At 39.9% G+C, this 23,131-nt stretch overlaps 1 protein-coding gene across 1 annotated transcript in view; it reads right to left on the bottom strand.

Annotated features, from left to right (window-relative positions):
• Positions 1–21,657, bottom strand: part of LOC110173931 (apolipoprotein B-100-like) — a 36,344-nt gene extending 14,687 nt beyond the window's left edge. The window contains 16 exon segments of the mRNA XM_020939955.2: positions 190–351; positions 1,162–1,368; positions 2,062–2,235; positions 2,817–3,012; positions 4,361–4,572; positions 7,123–7,269; positions 8,254–8,371; positions 9,429–9,879; positions 11,508–11,593; positions 13,120–13,244; positions 13,646–13,795; positions 15,750–15,891; positions 17,244–17,389; positions 18,346–18,458; positions 18,544–18,576; positions 21,307–21,657. Of these exon segments, the coding sequence (XP_020795614.2) occupies positions 190–351; positions 1,162–1,368; positions 2,062–2,235; positions 2,817–3,012; positions 4,361–4,572; positions 7,123–7,269; positions 8,254–8,371; positions 9,429–9,879; positions 11,508–11,593; positions 13,120–13,244; positions 13,646–13,795; positions 15,750–15,891; positions 17,244–17,389; positions 18,346–18,458; positions 18,544–18,576; positions 21,307–21,370 (2,526 nt within the window). The 5' untranslated portion in view covers positions 21,371–21,657.
• Positions 21,658–23,131: the final 1,474 nt, after the last annotated feature.

Raw genomic sequence — 23,131 nt, 5'->3', positions numbered from 1 at the left:
ACTTTTGGCTCCTCTAACTACCTCGGTTTATTAGTACAATTATTGCAAAATTATATTACTCAACTAGAATTACAAGTACTGATATAATTAAGTTCGGTAAAGGTAAAAAGGCTGATAAATGGCCCATAAGAAACAGGAGTCCCTAAAGTCTATAAAAGTTCTAGTAGTAATATATGTTTCCATCCATACCGTTGCAGGGTCAAAGGTGACTCTTCCCTTGATGCCGGGGGTGAAGGTGCCCGTCAGGTGAAAGCTCAGGGGCAGACCAGAGGCAGTGGGAACAGTGAACTTGTTGTCCATGAACATGTAGTGGGCAAACAGTTCATTGTTTCCGTTCAGGAAGGACAAAATCTGTGGGAAAATCACAGCATCCTCACAATGTGTTCAGTGTGCGGAGTAAAACCAACAACCCTTTTCTCTGTGGCATTACAGAGTGTTAATAAACCTTTCAATTAGCGCTACGTCAACTTCAGTATTACTAAAGCAAAGGTTAAACCATTTAATTAACAGATTTAGATCACCATGTTACATTTTATTGAAACTTATAAAACAACATATTAACATGTTTTATCAGTTTCTGTTTTGTTTTCAACATCCTCAGTCCCCTGCATCCCGCTAATGAAACTACTGCACATTGCATCAGGTTTGTGAAGTTGTAGTGTATTGTTTTGTAAATTTCTTTTTGATACTTATGAAAAATGGTCGTGTGGGAGCATGGGTGATGCAGGCTTGTACAGGATTATACAGCTATCCATAAGGAGGGCTCCGATAAGGCCAGGGAGAGAATGCTAGATTATTCAAACATCTAAAACCTCCTCAGGCCTCTTCAGGTTAGCTGTAAGATTCTGTACAAGGCTCCACCTACAGTCCTACATCCCCCATGCTCCCACATGCTCTCGACAATTCTCCATAAATATACAAAAACATGATACAGAGCTGAACCAACCTGATGCAGTGTGCAGTAGTTTCATTAGCACACTAACTGTGTTAGTGGGAGGGAGACCCAAAAACATAAGCGAAACTTTAAAATGTTCATCTGTATTTTTCGGTGAATATAGCATTTTGAAAACTCTAAAAGGTTATGTGTTAACAGGTAATATGTAATAAGTGAATATAATCATTATCATGACCAGCCTACTATGTCCTGATGTGTTCACTCACCTCTTCTCGTGGTAACAGGTAGGAGAAGATCTCAGCGTACATGCGGATGTTCTGGGCCATAGACTCCAGCTCGTTGGTCTTGATGTAGCCCAGCTCGGTGCCCAAGAGGCGGAGGTAGGCCATGGCGTCTGGGGCCTCAGCGCTCTGGAGGTCCTTCAGCAGCTTGTTAAAGTTACGCACAATTTCTCTGATCAGATCCTCTGACACCTGTAAGCAACAGGCAAAAGGCAAACGATCAAGACTCAAAACTACAAGCAGACAGGAACATTTCTAAATAAACGGGCACACAACACTAAAGGAAAAAGATACACCAAAATAAGCAAAAAGAATCACTACATGAACAATGACAATCTTGTCCTAAAGTAACAGTATTGGGTTTATTGACCATAAACCCGCCAATAAAAAAGGTGCCAATGCTCTATCCCTCCCTCCTGAACTCTTTTCTCCATCAAATGCTGGTGGAGCACTAAGATTGCTGCTGTAAGGTGTCAAGCCCAGTGAGTGCAGAGGGTGTACGAGCATCGTGGGGGTAAATTGGGAAAATTGAAAATGGAGGGAAATTGTCTTTTTGGCTCCAGCGTGAAACTAACGGGGATTGTGTTTTTAACATCCGTGACTCGGCACTGGGCAGTGCTTGGCGTGTTTAGGTGGTGTGCCGTGATGAAGTTAGCTCGGTATGTCACTGTGTATTTGTGTCCCTTTCTCTAATGTATTTTGCATCTAATGTATTTTACATGGTATGTTAAATGTAACCTGCTGTATTTAGGCTCCTGCTGGTGGGAAGCCTCCCCTTTTTCTGTGTACCTGGTCTGTTCTCTGGTCAAGGCCAGAACCTGTACCTTTAAATCTATGTTTGTCAGACAGCATGTACAAACCACAGATGGGACCTTCTACACATACCTGTTGTCCCTCCACTTTGAACGGCGCTGTCCACTTGCTGAACATCTCCTGCACTTTAGGGGGCATCTTGTCCTCGCTCCAGTACAGAGCTTTGGAGATGGTATCGGGGAAAAAGCCATTCTTCCCGAACAGAGCCTCCACTGTGGGCTCGAAACCTTTGCCTTCCATACCCAGCTGCACACAGGATATGAGGAGAGGTAACGTCAAAGACTGTCCAGGCTTTGTCTGTGTAATCCCTCAATAGTCCAGGTCGGTTTCATTGTAAAAGAAAGTAGAGATTTTTCAACTGGATAAATGTTTTTTGGAGAGAATCAGTTCTTGTGAGTCACTTATAGCTCTGTTTGGAGGCAAAATTGATTCTTGTGAACTTTAAGCCATGTTATAATGTTGTTACCTCATCCTAAACACACCCAGAGTAGTGTTTTGTTTCATTCACACATGTTTGAGTAACTCTTTATTATTAGTCTGTCTACATCTTCAAAGCTCAAACTGCTCTGTTCCACCCTGTTTTACCACATGACATAACAAACTCAGCCTAAATGTGCAGGTTTGTGTGTTAAACATGTGAATGAAACAAAACACAACTCCAGTTCTGTTTGTGATGAGGAAACAATTGATTTCTTGGTTTTGGTATGAGGATGGAGCTGTAAATGACGGGTTCAGGCTTAGACGCCCTTTTTTGTTCAAAGATGGAGTGATTTTGATAGCAGTAACATTTATTCTCAAACCACTGAATTAAACTCATGTGCATGTACCTCAAAAACGTCCATCTTGTATCCAAAGGCATCCAGTGTGGTCTCCAGGAGGACCTCACGGGGCAGCTGGCTGTTGACGTCAAAGATGAGGTTTCCCTGGACACCGGGCAATCTGAAGTTCTGAGAATTGGACATCTGTAGACCAGGAGGGGCGACCACAATGTCCGTCAGTGCCTCCTCCAGCTTGGAACGCAACCTGGGAGCACAAACACCTCACTGAAAACCAGGGATTCAACTGGGCAAGAGCAGCGCATGACAATGCAAGCACAGATGAAGCTGAAAAAAGTGAATTGCGATTTTTCCAGAAAGCATTTCAATTGTGATTACCATATTTTTCAGGCTATAAGTCGCACTTTTGTCATGGTTTGGGTGTTTCCTGTGATTTGTACTCAGGCGCAACTTATATATTAAAATGTTCACACTGAAGCGACGAGAGGCTCTAGTCTTGTGTGTCAATATGTGCTGCTCCTGTTCCTCCTGTACCACTGTCACTTCACTGGATGGATGAACAAAGCCTGAACTTCAGTGACACTGAAACCATCCTGTCAGGATTCAGAAAGGCCCCAATAATTCTAACTGGAACTGATGCTGAGTCTGACGACAGCGACACAGAAGAGGAAGCGGCGCTCCGTTTACCTCCGGAGGTCGAGGGAGAGTTGTTCAGAAGTGACACCGAGGATGAAGAATTGAATGGATTTAGTGATTTGGAGTGAGATGGAGAGTTTGGTAAAACTTCTGTTGTTTATGTTAGAGTTTATCTGAAGAACTGTTCATATGTGACGTTAACAGACTGTTGTTCTCTCTTCTATGTTTTTACTAGAACTTGAATTTTATGATGAAATGTTGGTTCCTGGTCTCTGATTTGATCAAATAAATTTCCCCCAGAAAGTGAGACTTATAGTCCAGTACAGTGTGACTTATACATGTTTTTTTCTTCTTCATTACACATTTTTAGCTGGAGTGACTTATACTCAGGAGAGGCTTATAGTCTGAAAAAAACGGTAGATTCGCAATTTATGTTTGAAAAGAATTGTCAAAAGTATTGAAAATCAGATACTAAAACTAGTATACTAAATACCTACATACATACAAACTTACTAAAAAAGTCACAGGACAGAACTGAACCTGAATGTCTTTAGAATGATGTTTCTCTGTATCAGAACAAGTAGAAGAGCACATAGACTAGTAAACACACATGGACCACTGAGGAACCACATGGGAATGGAACAGAAAGTACTACCTAAATGGTAGTTAAAAATCTAATTTCACTGTTTATTTAGTGTTTTTTTTTTTATATCATGGTGGTATTGGAATTGGTATTGAGTAGAGTCTATTCCTTAGAAGATACTAAATTTCACACTCAATTTCGATACTAAGGAACTGACTACTCAATACCAATTTAGATAGCACAATAATAACAGACTAAATAGACACATTTTTAGCAAATAATAATAGATTTTCAATACTAAGTTTTGACAACTCTATTGCTTAGTATAAAAATGGATTTGGAAGTGTTAGTATGTTTCCAACACTATAGTGCTTACTCCTGCAGACTCTGCTCTTCTGACGTCAGGATGTTGTACAGGTGAGAGACGATGAAGGCCTTGACCTGGGGGTTCTGTTCTTTCTCTAGCAGCCTCTTCACCATCTCCACATCACTGTCCTCGTAGCTCCTCATCAGCATCAGGTAGGCAGCCAGACGCTTCTGCACAGCACCCTTGGGATACTGGCTCACCCGCTGCAGGTTAGAGCGCACCTGGGGACAACAAGGCATGGTCTGGGTCTTCTGTTTTTCCATAGGTTCAGTATAGATGACATTTGCTGCATAAATTATGGAAAATTCATAAATTCCCTTTACTTTTAAACAGGTCCTATATTATGCAAAACTGACTCCTGTGAGATTTATGTCATAACATTTCCTCATCAGAAACATATCTGAGGTTGTGTTTTGTTTCATTCACACATGTTTAACACAAAAACTCTGCATATTGAGGATGAGTCCTTCTCTTAAACAAAAACTAAACAAAAACAGAACTCCACCTTGTGTCATGTGATAATATGGAGAGTGCTGCTTCATACCACTTCCATACGAGGTGGAACAGAGCATTTTGCGCTTTAGAGATCTGAATAATAAAGGATTACAAAAACATGTGTGTGTGAATGAAGCAAAACATGATTCCAGGCATGTTTTTGAGGCAGTAAAAACATAGCTTAAAGCTCACAAGAGTCCATTTTGTGTAATATGTATATATTGCATATGCATATGTACAAGTACACTTTGAGTAAAACAAGAGAGAAGTATTTTTCGGACATTATTGGTAATTGCAGTAACAACTCTCGTGTCCTGTTTGCAACAGTGAACAGATTAACAAACCCTCCAGCTCCACTGCCACTAGAACTGATTTCCACATCTAAATGTAATGAGTTTGCAGTTTTCTTTAATGACAAAGTTCAGGGCATCAAAAATGCCATCTATTTCACAACACAAATAACAAGCATGCAGCCACAGAGACACTTAGAGCTGAATCACTTTGCACCTGTAACTGACAAAACTGTTTTAGAGATCGTTACCAGTCTGAGTTCATCTACTTGCTGCCTGGACATGTTACCCACTAGATTTCTAAAGTCCGTCCTCAACAGTTTACTTTCACCACTCACTCACATAGTTAACATGTCACTTCAATCTGGAACATTCCTAAACGCGTTGAAAACTGCGGTCATTAAGCCTCTCCTAAAGAAGATCAGTCTTGATGCCACAGTACTGAACAATTTCCGACCCATCTCAAATCTGCCGTTTTTTTGGCAAAGTCCTTGAAAAAGCTGTTTACCAACAGCTTACGAACTTTCTCCAAATGAACAACTCCTTTGATGTTTTCCAGTCAGGTTTTAGAGCCCACCACAGCACTGAGACTGCTCTTATCAAGGTGACAAATGACATCCGCCTGAACACTGATGCAGGCAAAGTCTCAGTCTTGATCCTGTTAGATCTGAGTGCTGCTTTTGACACTGTCGATCATGGGATCCTCTTACAGAGACTAGAGGACTGGGTGGGCATCTCTGGTACTGTACTAAACTGGTTCAAGTCCTATCTAGAAGACAGGAAGTATTTTGTTGAAATTGGAAACTGTGTCTCAGATCACATGGCCCTGACCTGTGGGGTGCCTCAGGGGTCAATCCTGGGCCCCCTGTTGTTCAATCTCTACATGCTGCCATTAGGCCAGTTAATAAGCAGCAATAACGTGTTCTACCACAATTATGCAGATGACACTCAGATCTACGTCTCTCTGGCAGCAGGAGACTATGGACCAGTGGAGTCACTTGGTCATTGCATCCAACAGATCAGTGTGTGGATGCAAAACAACTTTCTCCAGCTAAACTCTGACAAGACTGAAGTCATAGTGTTTGGTCCACAGAAACAAAGGGACAGTGTCAGCAGTCACCTCCAGTCTCTCTCTCTAAAACCTTCAAATCAGGCAAGAAATCTAGGGGTAATAATGGACTCAGACTTGAACTTTAACAGCCACATCAAATCAATAACATCTGCAGCCTTTTACCATCTAAAAAAACATAGCAAAAATCAAAGGTTTACTGTCTAAAGCAGACTTGGAGAAACTTATCCATGCGTTTGTCTCCAGTAGGTTAGACTACTGTAATGGTCTGCTCACTGGTCTCTCCAAACGAGCTGTGAGACAGCTGCAGAACATCCAGAACGCTGCAGCTCGGGTCCTTACTCGAACTAGGAAGTACGAGCACATAAGTCCTGTGCTCAGGTCTCTGCACTGGCTTCCTGTGCCTCAGAGAATAGACTTTAAAGCAGCTCTGCTTGTGTACAAGTCTCTCCATGGCCGAGCACCAAAGTACATCTGTGACATGTTAGTGTCATATGAACCATCTCGCACTCTGAGGAGCTCAGGGACCGGCCTCCTGCTGGTGCCCAGAGTCAGGACTAAACAAGGGGAGTCAGCGTTTCAGGTTCATGCAGCTAAAACCTGGAACAGTCTTCCTGAACATGTGAGACAGACTCTTCTGTGACGCTGTTTAAATCCAGACTCAAAACATTTCTGTTTAACTGTGCATATAACTGAAAGGTTTTCATTCCGCACTCTTCTCTCCAATTTATGTCTCTCTTTTTTAAAATTTTAATCTTCATGATTATTTATGTTTTGATTTGTTTTTATTATGATTTTAATGTATTTCTTATTCTGTAAAGCACTTTGAATTACTTTGTGTACGAATTGTGCTATACAAATAAACTTGCCTTGCCTTGCCTAATATATAGGCCCTTTAAATAGTTCCCTGACTGTACCTCGTCTGTGATGGTCATGCGTCTGAAGGCCTGGATGGCGGCCAGCTGCACAGACAGAGTGGTGGCTGGCTGTCTCATGCACTTGAGCAGAGTCCCTTTAATGGACGAGTCAACTTCCTCCAGAACAGCTCCCATGTTTCCAACAACCTGAAAAACACATGAGCAAAGACACTTTACAAAGTGCAAGACAAGTATTACAGTTGAATAGAAAGTATAATAGAAGTTACTGTTAGGACTGTCAATAATCGATTAGATTGGTCAAAAGTATCGAAAATAATTTACTAAGAATTCATACTAAAAATACTAAAATCTAATAATAATAATATAATAATTATAATCTTTGCATTTATATAACGCCTAAAGTGCTTTACAGTTCATTGTTCATTCTCTCCACACTCTGTGGTGTAAACTACCATTATAGCCACAGCTGCCCTGGGGCAGACTGACGGAAGCGAGGCTGCCAATCTGCACCATCGGCCCCTTCGACCACCACCATCACTCACAAACACACCACGAGGCAATGTTGGTGAAATGTATTGAATAAGGACAAAATTACAGTTTTTGCCCCTGGTGGCCCCCTGTGGCTCCTGGAATTCCCTGTGGTCTCCTATCCAAGTACTAACCAGGCCCTGCTGAGCTTCTGAGATCAGATGGATCAGACTTTGACAAGTTGGTATGACCACAAAACTAGATAGTCATTTGAGCAGGTATCAGTACTAAAACAATAACAAGTCCCATTCTCAGGATGTCATTATTTGTTTGGGATTGGCTCCACAAAGTTGCCACAATAATTTCATGGTTTAAAGTCCCTTCAACTCACAACAACAATCATGTCTTTGGAGTTATCTGGGATTATTAGCTATTGTGAAAAAATAATTTCAAATCAAATAATTGTCATTTGTGCCAGTTTTTGTTTCATGTGGATAGGCCCAGTAATATATATGAATGATATATATGATATGACCCAGAACCATAAACTCTTCAATCTGACAGTTATTAAGTGCATTTAACAGGTTTTGATGAAAATCATAGTCCAGCCTGTGATTGGCACTTTAATCAGCAAATTCCACCTGAGAATTCTGACCTGTGCTCAGTTTAAACTCTAGAGATGGTACAGTGTTGTGGTGTTACCCTGAGTGTGAGGAAGGTGAGCTCCTTGTCTCCAGAACAGTCTGCTCCCAGGATGGACATGAAAAACTCACTGACTGCAGTGACCTCAGGCACGCTGGACCCTTCAGCACGGGCCAGTCTGCAAAAAGAAAAAGAAAATATAAAGTCAGTTTCTTTTCAAACAACTGTGACAAAATATCAAAATAACAATGTCTGAGCCTGGACTTAGGTTACATTTTTCTTTAAAGCTAAATCAACAAATACTGGACCTTATCATTTCTGTTAGTGACTAGACCCAAGACCTTGCTGTTTTACAACAAAAATCTGAATTTTAACAATATTAATTTTAGTTTTCCTCATTCACGGTATATATTATATAAATGAACATAGCTAACCAACCAGCCGCCGTGTTCTGAAAACAAAGTGCTGCTGTCGGACTTTTGAGGCTTTTATTTTGGTAGTGCCTTCTCTCCCCAAGGTCAATCCTGCTGGTGTTATCAACAGGGAGGGGGCTTTACCTTCATCAGCGTCACTCCTGATTTGCTCTTTGGTTGTAAGTAAGAAGATACATTCATAATAAAATAAAATCAGTCATAGCAGCTCTAAACCTGAGGGGCGGGAACGCTTGTTCAAAGAGAAATGTTTTTAGTCACTTTATAAAAGCATCTACACTGTCTAGAGAGACCAGATGAGGAGACAGTTCATTCCAGAGTTTAGGAGAGACGGGTTGAAAGGATCTGTTGTCCTGCGTTTTAAAACATGCCTGAGGAACCATTAGCAGGTTTTGGCTGGTGGACCTCAGGCTCTGAGCAGAGGTGCACGACTTTATCAGATCTGTGATTTAAGCAGGAGTCCAGCCATGTAGGGCCCTAAAGGTCAGCACCAGGATCTTAAAGTGGACATGAAAAAGAACAGGGAGCCAATGTAAGGATTTTAAGATGGGAGTCATGTGTGCTCTCCTATTGGTGCAGGTCAGGAGTGTTGGGGCAGAGTTTTGGACCATCTGCAGCTGGGTAAGTTCCTTCTGCTATCATACTCTGTTTTATTCCAAATATGGAACTCTGCTAGCCTCGATGAGCTTTATTTGATGGAGCCAAACAGTGTGAAGGACACTTCCTTAGTCCACTTCTGTTTACAGTCCTCTATCTGTATTAAATATAATTGGCTTATAGAACGTTGTGCTGGCTGGTACTCACTTCATCGCTGCGTTCCCCAGGGTGTACATGATCGCTTTGCTCTGTTTGTACTTGGCCATCTCCAGCAGGTCGGCGAGTAGTTGGCGTGAGGGGCGGGGCAGCATCCCCAGGCCCATGACCACGGCGTCCACCTCGTAGGCCTCGTGGGGGTAGGTCCTCAGCACCTTCAGCACTGCGCTCAGGCAGTCGGGGGTTCCACACTGAACCAGAGCCTGGAAGGTCATTCTTTTGGACAAGTCAAACATCTCGAGGGCAGCAGCCCTGGCACTCTCAGCCTTCAGACCACGGAGCTCCAGCACCAGGCGGCGGAAGAGGGGGGCACGTGTTTCGTCTCTGTTCAGGTCTTTGAGGGCCACCAGCACTCTGAAGAGGTCCAGGGAAGTGTCTGTGGTTTGCACTGGGGACTTGTCTTCCACTGGCTCCATCTGCAAGCTGCGCAGCTTCGACTCATCTGTGGAGAGAATTAAGTCAGATTTGAGTCACTGAGTCAATTCAGAATGGTAAGATTTCACTTGAAATGGTTTCAGGCTAAAAAAGAATGTGAAAAAATCTTTATAGAAAATCCTTAAAGGTGCCCATATTACCGTATTGGACTATAAGTCGTATACGTTTTTTGGGTGTTTCCTGCGACTTATACACTGGTACAACTTATATATAAAATGTTCACACTGAAGCGGTGAGAGGCTCTAGTCTTGTGTGTCAGTATCTGCTGCTCCTGTTCCTCCTGTACCACTGTCACTTCACTCTACTGCACATGTCTCCTGCAGAAAGAGCCTCTGTCCTGTCAGTCACACCATTACTTCTGTACCACTGAAAATTCAAATAAACTTATAAAGACACCGGAAACCATCCTGTCGGGATTCAGAAAGGTCGGAATAATTCTAACTGGAACTGATGTCTGATGACAGCGACACAGAAGAGGAAGCGGCGCTCTGTTTACCTCCGGAGGTCGAGGCTGAGTTGCTCAGAAGTGACACCGAGGATGAAGAATTGAATGGATTTAGTGATTTGGAGTGAGATGGAGAGTTTGGTAAACTTTTTCTGTTGTTTATGTTATAGTTTATCTGAAGAACTTTTCATATGTGACATTAACAGTCTGTTGTTCTCTCTTCTATTGTTTTTACTTCAACTTGACTTTACACTGGAAATGTTGGTTCCTGGTCTCTGATTTCATAAAATAAATTTCCCCCCAAAAGTGTGACTTATATATGTTTTTTTCTTATTCATTAAGCATTTTTGGCTGGTGTGACTTATACTCCGGAGCCACTTATAGTCTGGAAAATACTGTACTCTATTTTCTGATCTATGTTCAAATATTGTTTCCTTTGTTTCATTCACACAAACCCTGCAGATTTAGGCTGAGTTCTTCTCTCAAACAGAAAACTTTGTGACATGGGTAATACGTGGTAGTAAAGGGACATGTATTTTTCATGTACCTGTTTGCAGGTACTTTGAGAGTGAGCTAAATCTCAGGGGGTAAAACCTCTGATTGAACTGTCCTTGTGTTTTAGTGCCACCTAATGGTGTTAAGGTTAACTGCACTTTCACTTGTTACTGAAAATACAAGGAGGGACAGAGAATGCATATATGTTTCAAAGGTGCACTGCGGTGGCATTAAACTTATTCCAGCCAAGTTATAAGTCAGATCTGTGGAGAGACCTCACAGCAGAATGAATGATTTTCAAGGATTTATGAGCAATAAAAACACTTGTGTAGCCTTCAGAGCTATTTTTGGTTGTAGTATATTGCTTTGTATTTTGCTCTTGTATATTTACGGAGAATTGTCATGTGGGAGCATGGATGAAGAATGCTTGTGGGTGGAGCATCGTACAGAATCTTACAGCTAAGAAAGGTTTGAATAGAACACGGGAGAGAATTACAGGAGAGAACTACATTACTCAAACATTAATGGATGACATCTAAAACCTCTTCAGGTATGTTTTTGATCAAGAAACATTATAAGATGATAGAAAGCTATAAAAAATAAATATATTTGCATGTCAACAATGATGATACAAATGTTCTTCAAACTACAATAACACTAGTCTTATGTTTTGTATGTCATGATAAAATACACACCATAAGAAAAGACTCTGTCATTGATCTTGGACACGTCCCTCAGGCTCATGGAGGTGTGCACCTGAGTTGAGATGCCATATTTGTTTCTGTCAAAAAACAAACAAAACAAAACAAAAAAAACATTCATTAAAATTCAATAATTAAAATTCAATTCTAGTGCTAAGGCTGTTTTAGGTTTGAGCTGTCAGTAGTATCTAAAATCAGATACTAATCGATACTAAAACTAGTATGGAAACTAGATTCACATTTGAGCAGGTTTTGATACTAAAGTCCCAGTCACAGGACACAAATGAACCTTTAGAACAAGTAGAAGAGCACATAGACAGACAGAAGGAGAGAGAGATACTTTATTATCCCGAAGGAAATTCATAAATGCACATTGTAAAAGCTCATGGATCACTATGGAACGTACCTGGGATTACACACATATGATGTTGTCTAAATAAAGTGTTTTTTAAATTTTATTTTTATTTTTTATTGTGGTATCAGAATCAGTATTGAATATCGTGTCTAATTCCTTAGCATCAAAATCAAGTTAAAAATTTTAGTATTGTGACATACTGGTCTAATAATAATAATAATAATAATAATAATAATAATAATAATAATAATAATACAGCATCCATTTTTAAACAGCGCTGTTCTGGACAGTCAAGGATGCTTTACAGTTCATTATTCACTCACTCCACACTCTGTGGTGGTAAACTACTGTTGTAGCCACAGCTGCCCTGGGGCAGACTGACAGAAGCGAGGCTGCCGGTCTGCACCATCAGCCCCTCTGACCACCACCATCACTCACATAAGTCTGTGCAATTAACTGAAATTTTATTGTGATTTTGATTTGTTTGTCAAACAATCTCCAAATTCAAGTTGATCAATCTAGTACAAACAGTAAAACTTAACATAGTTTATTTTGGGATATGTTTTATACAAATAAGTATATTTATAATTTAAAAAAATATATATATATATATAGATTGTACAACAGCTGGATATATACTTTATTTTGGATACATTTATGTTTTGCCTTATTTCATGTTCAAAATATATTTTATTTCTTTTATTTTTTTATACATTGCAAAACTGCTCTAAGATTCATATTTGTAGCCTATATTTATTTTCCATTTGAAAGTTTTGCTTAATTTACCATTAACAAAGTGTTTTTGAGAGAGAGAAATGCTGAATAAATGCATCATGTGACAAAAAAAAAATCGTTTGAGTAATCGTGATTTCAGTATTGACCAAAATAATCGTCATAATGATTTTTTCCATCATCGAGCAGCTCTACTCGCACACACACACACGTGCACACACACACACACACACACACACACACACACACACCACTTTCATACTAATGTGGGTGAAGTGTCTTGCGTACGATCACAAAAGGTTTTGCTCTGGCGCCCCCCTGTGTCCTGCCCAAGTACTGCCCAGGCCCGTCCCTGTCAGTTTAATCATAAATATTGTGCAATTTCATTTTGTTTTTTTGTTTACATGATGTTGCTAGGTAACAGTTAAGGAATTACCCCAGTATGTCAGATCTGCTGCTCATGTCCAACCAGGAAGTAAAATGATAAGCTTAAAAAACCCGAGGCGAGCGGAGTCTTACTCGTGGGAGAGGGGGAGGAAGAGGTGTGTCTCAGTGCAGGAGGCCGTGCTCATGTGTCTCTTCTGGGTGTCAAACGTGTAGTCACAGACCTGCTCAGCGCTGATCAGCTTGGACAGAGGGAAGTTCTGAGGAGACAACACTCAATTTAATACTAGTCACATCTTGTATGAGTGTAAACCAGGACTAAACTATTTTTAAACCAATTCTAAATCCAACTAAACTCTAAAAGTCTAAATCAGAACTGAACCAGGTATGAACTAAGTCTGAAGCAGGTCTAAACCAAGACTAAACCAGATCTAAACTAGGACTAAACTAGACATAATCCAGAACTATTCCACATCTGAACAAAGTCTAAACCAAGTCTAAAGCAGGTCTAAAGCAGAACTAAATCAGGTTTACATCAAGACTAATGAAGACATAAACCAGGTCTAAAGCACATCTAAACCATGTCTAATCCAAGTCTAAACCAGGTCTAAATCAGGTCAAAATCAGGCCTCCACAGTGTCAGCCCTGGTGCAAGTCTTACCATGCCGGAGATGAGGGCCAGGGGGCTGGTGTGCTGGTTGTGGATGAGCCCCTCACAGGAGCTCAGGTCTCTGCGCATGGTCACCTCAGATGTGCTCTCGTCTCTGGATTTCTCCACCACGTCTGAGGAGCACTGTCCGTGCACTGTGGGCTACGACACAAAACCAGCACCTAGATTCACTCACATGTACCGGTATGTTCTACAATGTAGTTTCCTCATCAAAAAACAGGCCTGGAGTTGTTTTTTGTTTCATTCACACGTTTAACACACATAATGTGTATTTAGGCTGAGTTCTTCTCTCAATCCGTGCATTATTCGTTTCATTCATTTGATTTTTCAAAATAAAATCAAAAGTAAGAAAACAAAAAAACAACAATTTTCTTCATTATTTGTCTCCGAAACCAAATTGAAAAAAGCATAATGACACAATTTTCAATTTTGTGTTTAAATGAGTAATGGAAAAAATGGATAACAGCTGTTTCCTGTTTCATCCAGTTTTGACCATGAATCTGTAATAAAAACTGGAGATGCCAGACTTTTGCACCACATACAGACTGAACCAGGACTAAACCAGGACTGAACTAGGACTTAAAACAGGACTGAACCAGGACTAAACCAGAACTAAACCAGGACTGAGTGTTGGGGCAGGCTCGAAGGTGCGCCCTCGTAGACTGTTGGGTGACAGCAGACAAAAGCACTGGAGCAGAGCTCCTCATGCACAATCGTCGCCCAATCGTGCTTTGTGAACACCCTGCTCCACTGGTTCGGCGTTTTCCCTCTCCAAGATCAGACCTGGTTTAGTCCTGGTTTAGTAATGGTTTAGTCCTGGTTTAGTCCTGGTTCAGTCTGTATGTGGTGCAAAAGTCTGGCATCTGCAGTTTTTATTATAGATCCATGATCAAAATTGGATGAAACGGGAAACGTTATCTGTTTTTTCCATTACTCATTTAAACACAAATCAAAACAAACAAAACTAATCGTTATCTGTTTTTATCATTTTGGTTTACTAACTACAACTTCATGAGGTGGAGCAGAGCATTTGGAGTTCTGCAGATGCAGATAAACTAATAATAAAGGATTATTCAAACATGTGTCAGTGAAACAAACAGACTCTGGGCACGTTGTTTTGAGGTGGTAACAACATGGTAACACTGCTTAACACTCATATGAGTCCATTTTGTGTAACATAAGCACTTTAACCTTTATTTCACACCTGAACTGTACCCTGCTGATTTGCGTACTGTCATCTTTGGCCCAGCTGCTTTCATACTACTCCATAAAGTAGTTGCAGTAGCAGTATTATTGTTGTATGACTTGTCCTGATGCAGTACTCAGATAAAGTTATCATAGGGACTTTGCTCTGCCATGTTGGAGCTCTGCACAAACACTCTAATCTGTCCTGACCTCATGGGATTGATTGGCAGGTTAGAAGAAAAATAAGGCCATAAACAACAAGGAAGGCAGTCACTCTGGGACAAAACACACAAGAGGCAATTTGTTTTTTATATGTCTAGACTCATACAAAAGTACATGTGTAAAGAAGCCAAGGCTGGCTCAGGCCTAAACCAGGACTGAACCTGGTCTAAACTGGGACTAAAGGTAGTCTTAATCAGGGCTAAATTCTACATTAGACTGTAACTGGACCCAAACCTGAATGTGGGCTAATCCTGCTCTTAAAGGGCCGGTACCCACATTTTTGGGGGGTGAAATGTGTCTCGCAGATACAGTGTATAAGCAGCTTTTGAGGTCAACATAAGTCTGCTGTGTACTGTCTACATCTAATTTAATCTAATTATAAAGCATTTTATTGTCCAATAATCAGGAAATGCATGTGTGAGTTAGAATGCTAGTTGTTGTTAGCTTCACCATTCTGACAAGACTGCACTCTCTCTGAAAGTTGTGTAAACTTATAATTAGGATTTAAAGTAGAAGCTAGCAGACGTGTTTCTTTTATTAAATGGTTTTAGGTCAATACTGTGATTTGAAATATCCAAAGATGCACAGGGTTCATAGATTATAATGACAGAGCAGACACAAGTACTACAGGTCAGCTTTATGACCTGAGGCCTTTAATCTTTAATGCTGTTCTGTGTTGTGCCCTCACCATGTCCAGGGTGGCGCTCTCCTCTCTGGGGGGCAGCATCAGGGCAGACACGATGCCCCTCTTGATGTTCACGATGAGGGTGGAGTCGTCCTCTGGGTACAGGGACACGCTCGCGTCAGACACCTGGAACATCAGTGGATTCCTGGGAACGCACACAGATACACACACATAATACATACTCACACATATATATATATACACACACACACACATAATACACACACACACACACATATATATATATATATATATATATATACACACACACACATATACACACACATAATACACACATAATACACACACACACACACACACACATATATATATATATATATATATATATATATATATATATATATGTGGTGTGTGTGTGTGTGTGTGTGTGTGTGTGTGTATATATATATATATATATATATATATACACACACACACATATACACACACAGTACATAAACATATATACACCTGGACACTTGGAGATTGGACTATTTTATGATCTGAATGACACAAGGTTTAATTGTGTTTTATGACTGTGTGACCTGAATAACATTAGGACACAGGCACCATAAATATTTTTTTCTGATCTCTATCTAGTGCCTAAAATCAGAGATACTGGCGCCTGCTTGTCTCCATGGAAATTTGATTGGAATGCTCCACAGTATGGCATTAAATGTATGTTATGTATGTGTGGAGAAAAGCAGGTGATGCCATCAGACCAAGTTGTTGTATATTTTTATTTTCTTTGAAAACACCAGTCATTTCATGAATTTAAAAAAGTTAAGTTTAATGCCACTTTGTGGAACATTCAAGAGTCCTCTAATATAACAGGTCTCCTTTAAAGAGTCCATTTTACACTATTTGGACTTGTGTTTTGTTTCATTCACACATGTTTAACACAAAACCCCTGCACATTTAGACTGAGTTCTTCTCTCAAAGAGAAAACACTCTGTTCCACCCTGTGATGTCATGGGATAATGCAGTGCTCCACTGTGTTTTTAAACTCCTTACACCTTCACATACAATCACTACAGCCCTGTAATTTCCAATCTCTACTGAATTAAAGGTTCTAAAAAAGTAGCTATTAACTTGAAAACTACAGCTTCATAACATCACAAGTTGGAACAGAGCATTTTAAGCTTTAGAGAAGTGGACAGACTAATAATGCTTTGTTACTCAAACATGTGTGAATGAAACAAAACACAACTCCAGGTGTGTTTTTGAGGAGGGAACAACATTCTAACACGGTTAAGGCACACAAATGTCCGTTTTGTGTACTATAGGTCTTCTTTAAATGTCAAAGGAATACAAAACCATTGGTTATTTTGTTTGTTTGTTTCCTCTTTGCATTCACCATTGACCATCATTATACTGAGCACTGTAGATCTGCACAGTCTACACAGCTGCAGTGTTGGAGATTCCCCCACTGAGCTCTTCTTGTTTTTTGATGCTCTGCAAACTAAATCAAATGCTAACCAAACATGAGTCACTTACTTGGCCATCTCCTCGCTGAAGGTCTCAGCTCCAGATGCAGGCACATAGATCGTGTTTCCACTTGAGTCCAGACCAGAAATCTCCATCATGGAACAGTCTGTGGTCCTCATGATGAAAGCACAGGTCCTGGGCACGTCCACCTCCACCTGCACCACACAAATTATTAGATCAGATATAAAGGTCAGATGTAAATGTCAGATATAAGGATCAGGGTTTGGCACGGGTAAACAAAAGATTCAGAACATTTGGGTTGAATATATAATTGAGATTTTTCTGACCAGAGACGTGACTGTGATTAAACTGAAACTCTGTGTTTTAAAGTTGAGTTACGAGGTAATAAATTATGTTCTCCATTACTGTACTGCTTCAAAATTGTACTAAAGTGAAAGTAAAAAGTATGCATGAAAAACTAATACTAATAGTAGTAATAGTTTTTCCATGCATACCTTTTAATGCAATTTTAGAAGCATTTAAGATCAGTATTATTTACAAAACTTGTGTTGTTTTAAATGGCAATCTGCATGTTCTCTGAGCTCTGTCTAATCAGAGCAGGAGATACAGAGCTTGATTGTAGGCGTGTGGGTTTAGAGAGGAACAGAGACATGGACTGGAACTGTAGACTGTATAAAGAAAAGAACCGAGGGAGTGTGACATCATCCACAGCGAGCATCAGAGCAACTCAAGAGCCAAACCCGAGCCAGGCTGTTAAAGGTAAAGGGGAAAGAAGATGCCTGATTTGTCTGTTATTATTCTTCACATGTTGATTTAAGGACAACATACTGTTGCCTATTTGGCTAAACACCAGGAACACGGTTAATGGTTAATATGCATATTTTAAGACAAAAGTGGCAATGTTTTTTTCAGTATAAAGTGGAAGGGGCTCAATCTGTGCACAATGCCCACTGAGTCTGTGAATGGGACTTGAACACTACTCAGCAACTTCTGTCATTTAAACAATAACAATGACATGGTTAGAATGAAGTAGTGTATTTGTGAAGTACAAATACAGGTTTAAACATGTTCTAAAAGAAAGTACAACTACCCCCAAAATCTATCACGGTAACGAGTATGAGTAATTAGTTCCTCTCCTCCGTGCACGTACCTTGCAGGTGACTTTGGGTCCGCTCTTCTCTTCGCTGACTCCATTCACCAGGTTGACCGCTGAAGCCTCGTAGTCGTACACGTAGCGCCGGAAGTTCTTAAATCTCCTGGCCACTGGGAATGTTCGGAAAGAGGATTCTGATTAGGATTATTGTCTAAAGTGAGTGATACAAACAGTGCACAAGATAAAGTCACTCACAGCGGCAGGATTCGTCTGGACTCGCCGCGTCTTCTACAAGAGAAAGAGACATTTGAACAATGACAAGCTCAGAGGTACAGTACTCAGTTACATTTACTCAATTACATTTACTTGAGTAACTTTTTTAAGAAATTGTACTTTTCAGAGTACTTTTCCAGGAGCATACTTTTACTTCTACTTGGGCAATATTTTTTATTAAATATGAAATGGAATGATTTGAATGTTTGTGTTTCATGCAGCTCCTTCAGGTATGATTTAGTTTTGATAGATTCATTTTTATGTCTATACTTTGAAAATACCAGATTTTGTTCATTATTTTATGTTTTAATCCTTTAACTTCAAATTACAAATCAGATCCAAATATTTTTACTCTTACTTGAGTAATTCCTTGGACCACTACTATGTACTACTTATTACTTACTTCGGGGAATTGAGTTGCCCACTTCAAAATAACATTACTTACTTTGGAATATTATTTTGAAGTGAGCAACTCGACTCCTCTCTGCTCAAGTAAACGTGCAGTTACATGGCTAAAAATATACTCAGTTACAAGTACAAGTTCTGCTGCCAAAATTGTACTTGAGTAAAAATAAAATAGCCTACTACTCAGAGTCCTAGTTACTTTTTAATGCAATTTAAAAAGCATTTTAGATCACTCTTTAATATAAAACTTAAACCACAATCTGCATATTCTCTGAGCTCTGGCCAATCAGAGCGGGCGATGCAGAGCTGTAACTTCTTTATAACAGAGCCATAAGTGTAAAATGGAGCAAAGGCAGCAGTATGTTTAGTATTTTAAATGAATTAATTACAGTGACATGGCTAAAATTATACTCTATTAATACAAGTATAGGTTTAAAAATCTACTAGAAAAAGTAATGAGGCTACCCCACAAATCTACTCTAGTACAGGAATGTGAAAATGAGTTCCTTTCCACCTGCCTGAGCATTAAAGATGATTTAAAGAGCCCACATGACACAAAATTCTGATCTCTGTTCTAATGTTTCCTCATCGCAAACACACCTGGACTTGTGTTTTGTTTCATTCACATGTTTAACACACAAACCTGCCCATTTACACTGAGAGCTTCTTTCAAACTAGAAAACACTCTTTTCCACCTTGTGATGTCATGTGGTGATACAGGAAGTGCTCCAGTGTGTTTTTATACTCCGCACACCTTCACTAGAATCATCTGGATGATCTCAACCCTTTAATTTCCAGCCCGTCCTGAACAAAAGGTTAAGGGTCGCTGTTACTTAACAAACTTGATAACTACCACCTCATGACATAACGAGGTGGAACGGAGCATTTTGAGCTTTGGAGAGGTAAACTAATAACAGAAAGATTAAAACTAAAATGAAACAAAACACAGCTCCAGGAGGTAAGAACATTCTAACATGATTTAGGGTCATGTGACAGATGATTTAGTGACACTTTATTTTAGAATACACTTATTAACATCTTACATCTAACTACCTGCTAATTAACATAGTTGTAGACCAGTGGTGTCAAACTCATTTTGGTCCGGGGGCTGTATCCAACCTCCTTTGATTCCAAAACTCATATCATATAAACCCCAAAAATAACAATAAGTTTAAATATTTGTGCAGAAAAACACAAATCTATTACAGAAATCTTTTTTAATTGATGAACTCTGTCTTTTACAAAATATTATAATATTATGAACAACCTAAAACTTTAAGAAAAATACAATTTCAACACAATGTTTTAACATGAACTTGTTTGCAAATAGGAATAAGTCAATTTTTTATCCTGCACGCGGCTCCACTTTTCTCATGTTGGACATTTTTCTGATGAGGGTGTCATGGTCAACAGTCAAAACGATCGTCCTTTAAGAGCGTTTGGAAAGAGACAAGTCTTAATTTGTGGTGCTCTGGTGGGAGGGGCCACGTACAGAGACGCTGGAGACGCTGATATGATAAACACCGCAGAAAATTACCAAGATTTTAATAGAAAATATAATTAAAATATTTTAGTAGAAAATCAGCCGAGGGCCAGAATAAAACTCTCAGAGGGCCGGATCTGGTCCCCGGGCCTTATGTTTGACACCTGTGTTGTAGACTGTTAATTTATCATTAATTAGTATTTAATCAGCCCTTATGTCTAATTCCTGACAAGTTTATTATTTTGACATTAACAAACACTTTCCTATTAATACACTCCTTATTACTCCTTATTAATATGATACTAAGACATTTGTGTCCATGAATTTGATTCTAATGAGCTTTTGGTAATAAGTGTGTTGTTAAGGACTAGTTGCACAAGAAATTGAGTTTTTACTTATTTGCACTTAATAAATTTAGCTCTTTTAATTCATTGTTAGTTGGACTCTATTAACACTTAATAGAGAGTGTTTTACTACACAAGAGTAAGCTACATGTATTAAGTGCAAATAAGTAAAAAATACATTTCTTTTGCATCTAGTCCTTAACAACACGCTTATTACCAAAAGCTCATTAGAATCATGGCTTAGTATCATATTAATAAGCAGTAATAAGGAGTGTATTAATAGGAAAGTGTTTGTAAATGTCTAACTAATAACAGAATAAACTTATGGGGAATTAGACATTATTAAGGGCTGAATAAATACTAATTAATGATAAATTAACCGTCTACAACTATGTTAATTAGCAGGTTGTTAGATGTTAATAAGTGTACCCTAATATCAAGTGTTACCCATGATTTTATTGTTATTATTACTCTTCAGATGTGTGTTTTATGTGTAGGTCAGTAGTTACTCACGGGCCAGCGCGTAGGAGCCCAGCAGCAGCAGCAGGCAGAGCTTGGTCCCCGCCACACGCTTCATGTTGGCGGCCTTTAGCTCTGTAAGCTCCGGGAAAAGACGTACGGACGGTCGGAGTGTTCCTCGGGTCTGGCACCTCTGTCTTGGCTCTTTTATAGGTCCGGGCGTGGTGCTTCTTCGGAGATGACTTGAGATTAGGCACAGGGACGTGAGTGTGTCGGGCCGGTTCCAAAGTCTGCACAGAAGAGCGTGTGGCAGGACAAAGGTGAGTGTTTCACAAAGCCCAGCACAGCACACAGGGACACAGGAGGAGGAGACACATGCTCTAAATGCATTTTATTTATTTTAGCGGCTTAATTATTTCTAATACAATGTTTAGAAATAATTAATCATTTCTATTAAAATCACTGGAGTTGGGTAGAGTGGCCAGATTAGACTACACTGTTTTCTGATCTATGTACTAATGTCGTTACATCATCATAAACAGACCTGGACCTGCACATTTAGGTCGAGCTCTTCTCTCAGACAGAAAACACTCTGTTCCACCCTGTGATGTCATGTGGTAAAATAGGAAGTGCTCCACTCTGTTTTTAAACTCTATACACCTTCACTAGAATCATGTTGATCATTTCAGTCTGGGAATTGCCAATCTCTACTGAATTTAAGGTAAAAGGATCTGTCAACTTGAAAACATCAGAAGGTGGAACAGAGCATTTTGAGTTTTGGAGATGTAGACAGACTGATATTAAAGAGTTACTCAAACATGTGAATGAAACAAAACACAACTCCAGGTGTGTTTTAGAGGAGGTAATAATATTATAACCCCTTCCATCCATTTTCTTTCGCTTATCCGGGGCCTGGTCGCCGGGGCAGCAATCTAAGTAGGGACTCCCTTCATCCTGGACACGTCCTCCATCTCCTCCGGGGGGACCCTGAGGTGTTCCCAGGCCAGCCCAGAGACATAGTCCCTGAAGGGTGTCCTGGGTCTTCCCTGGGGCCTCCTCCCGGTGGGAAATGAAAACCTCCTGAGGGAGACGCCCAGGAGACATCAGGAACAAATGCCTGCCGCTCAGCTGTTCCGCTACACATGGAGGATCAGCGGCTCTACTCTGAGCTCCTCACCCTATCTCTAAGGGAGCACCCAGCCACCCTGCGGAGGAAACTTTGGAAAGCTTTGCCTAATATTATATTATGGTTACTATATTGGAGATCACTAGTTGAAATGTAAACAATACCAAAAACTACAGTAACATTTCAGCAATAATCAATATTATCTTTTAACTCTTTTAACTCTTCTTTTTCATCACTCCAAAATTATTCCTGACCCTGGATAGACACATGGGCAGGTGAATCAGGACAGGTAGTGGTCAGTGCTGGTGGTCCAATCCCATGAGAACTAAGACTGCAAGATGAATCACCATCGAATCACAATCACAATTTGAATGGACGATTAGCAACTCATGCTTTAAAGGATAATGTTCTCTTATTTTCTGAAAATCTCTCTCTCTCTCTCTCTCTCTCTCTCTCTCTCTCTCTCTCTCTCTCTCTCTCTCTCTCTCTCTCTCTCTCTCTATATATATATATATATATATATATATATATATATATAGAGAGAGAGAGAGAGAGAGAGAGATAGATATGATGAATGTAAAATGTCCGGTCTGCTCTTTTATCTGGTATTCTAGTATCTTCCTTATGACACAGTATTGCAGCATGATGCACCAGACAGGGCCACAAACAGGGCGTCACAGTGGACTTTTGACCAGATGAAATTCTCAGAATCAAAAGTGTCACCTCTCTTTTGGCCCTCACAGAAACATGGCA

This window comes from Boleophthalmus pectinirostris, unplaced genomic scaffold (assembly GCF_026225935.1).
Source record: "Boleophthalmus pectinirostris isolate CB_2022bp ecotype Guang Dong unplaced genomic scaffold, ASM2622593v1 HiC_scaffold_13, whole genome shotgun sequence".
NCBI classification, from domain to species: Eukaryota; Metazoa; Chordata; class Actinopteri; order Gobiiformes; family Gobiidae; genus Boleophthalmus; species Boleophthalmus pectinirostris.
Note: the sequence above shows the minus strand (reverse complement) of the source record. Positions and strands in the feature narration are given on the sequence as shown.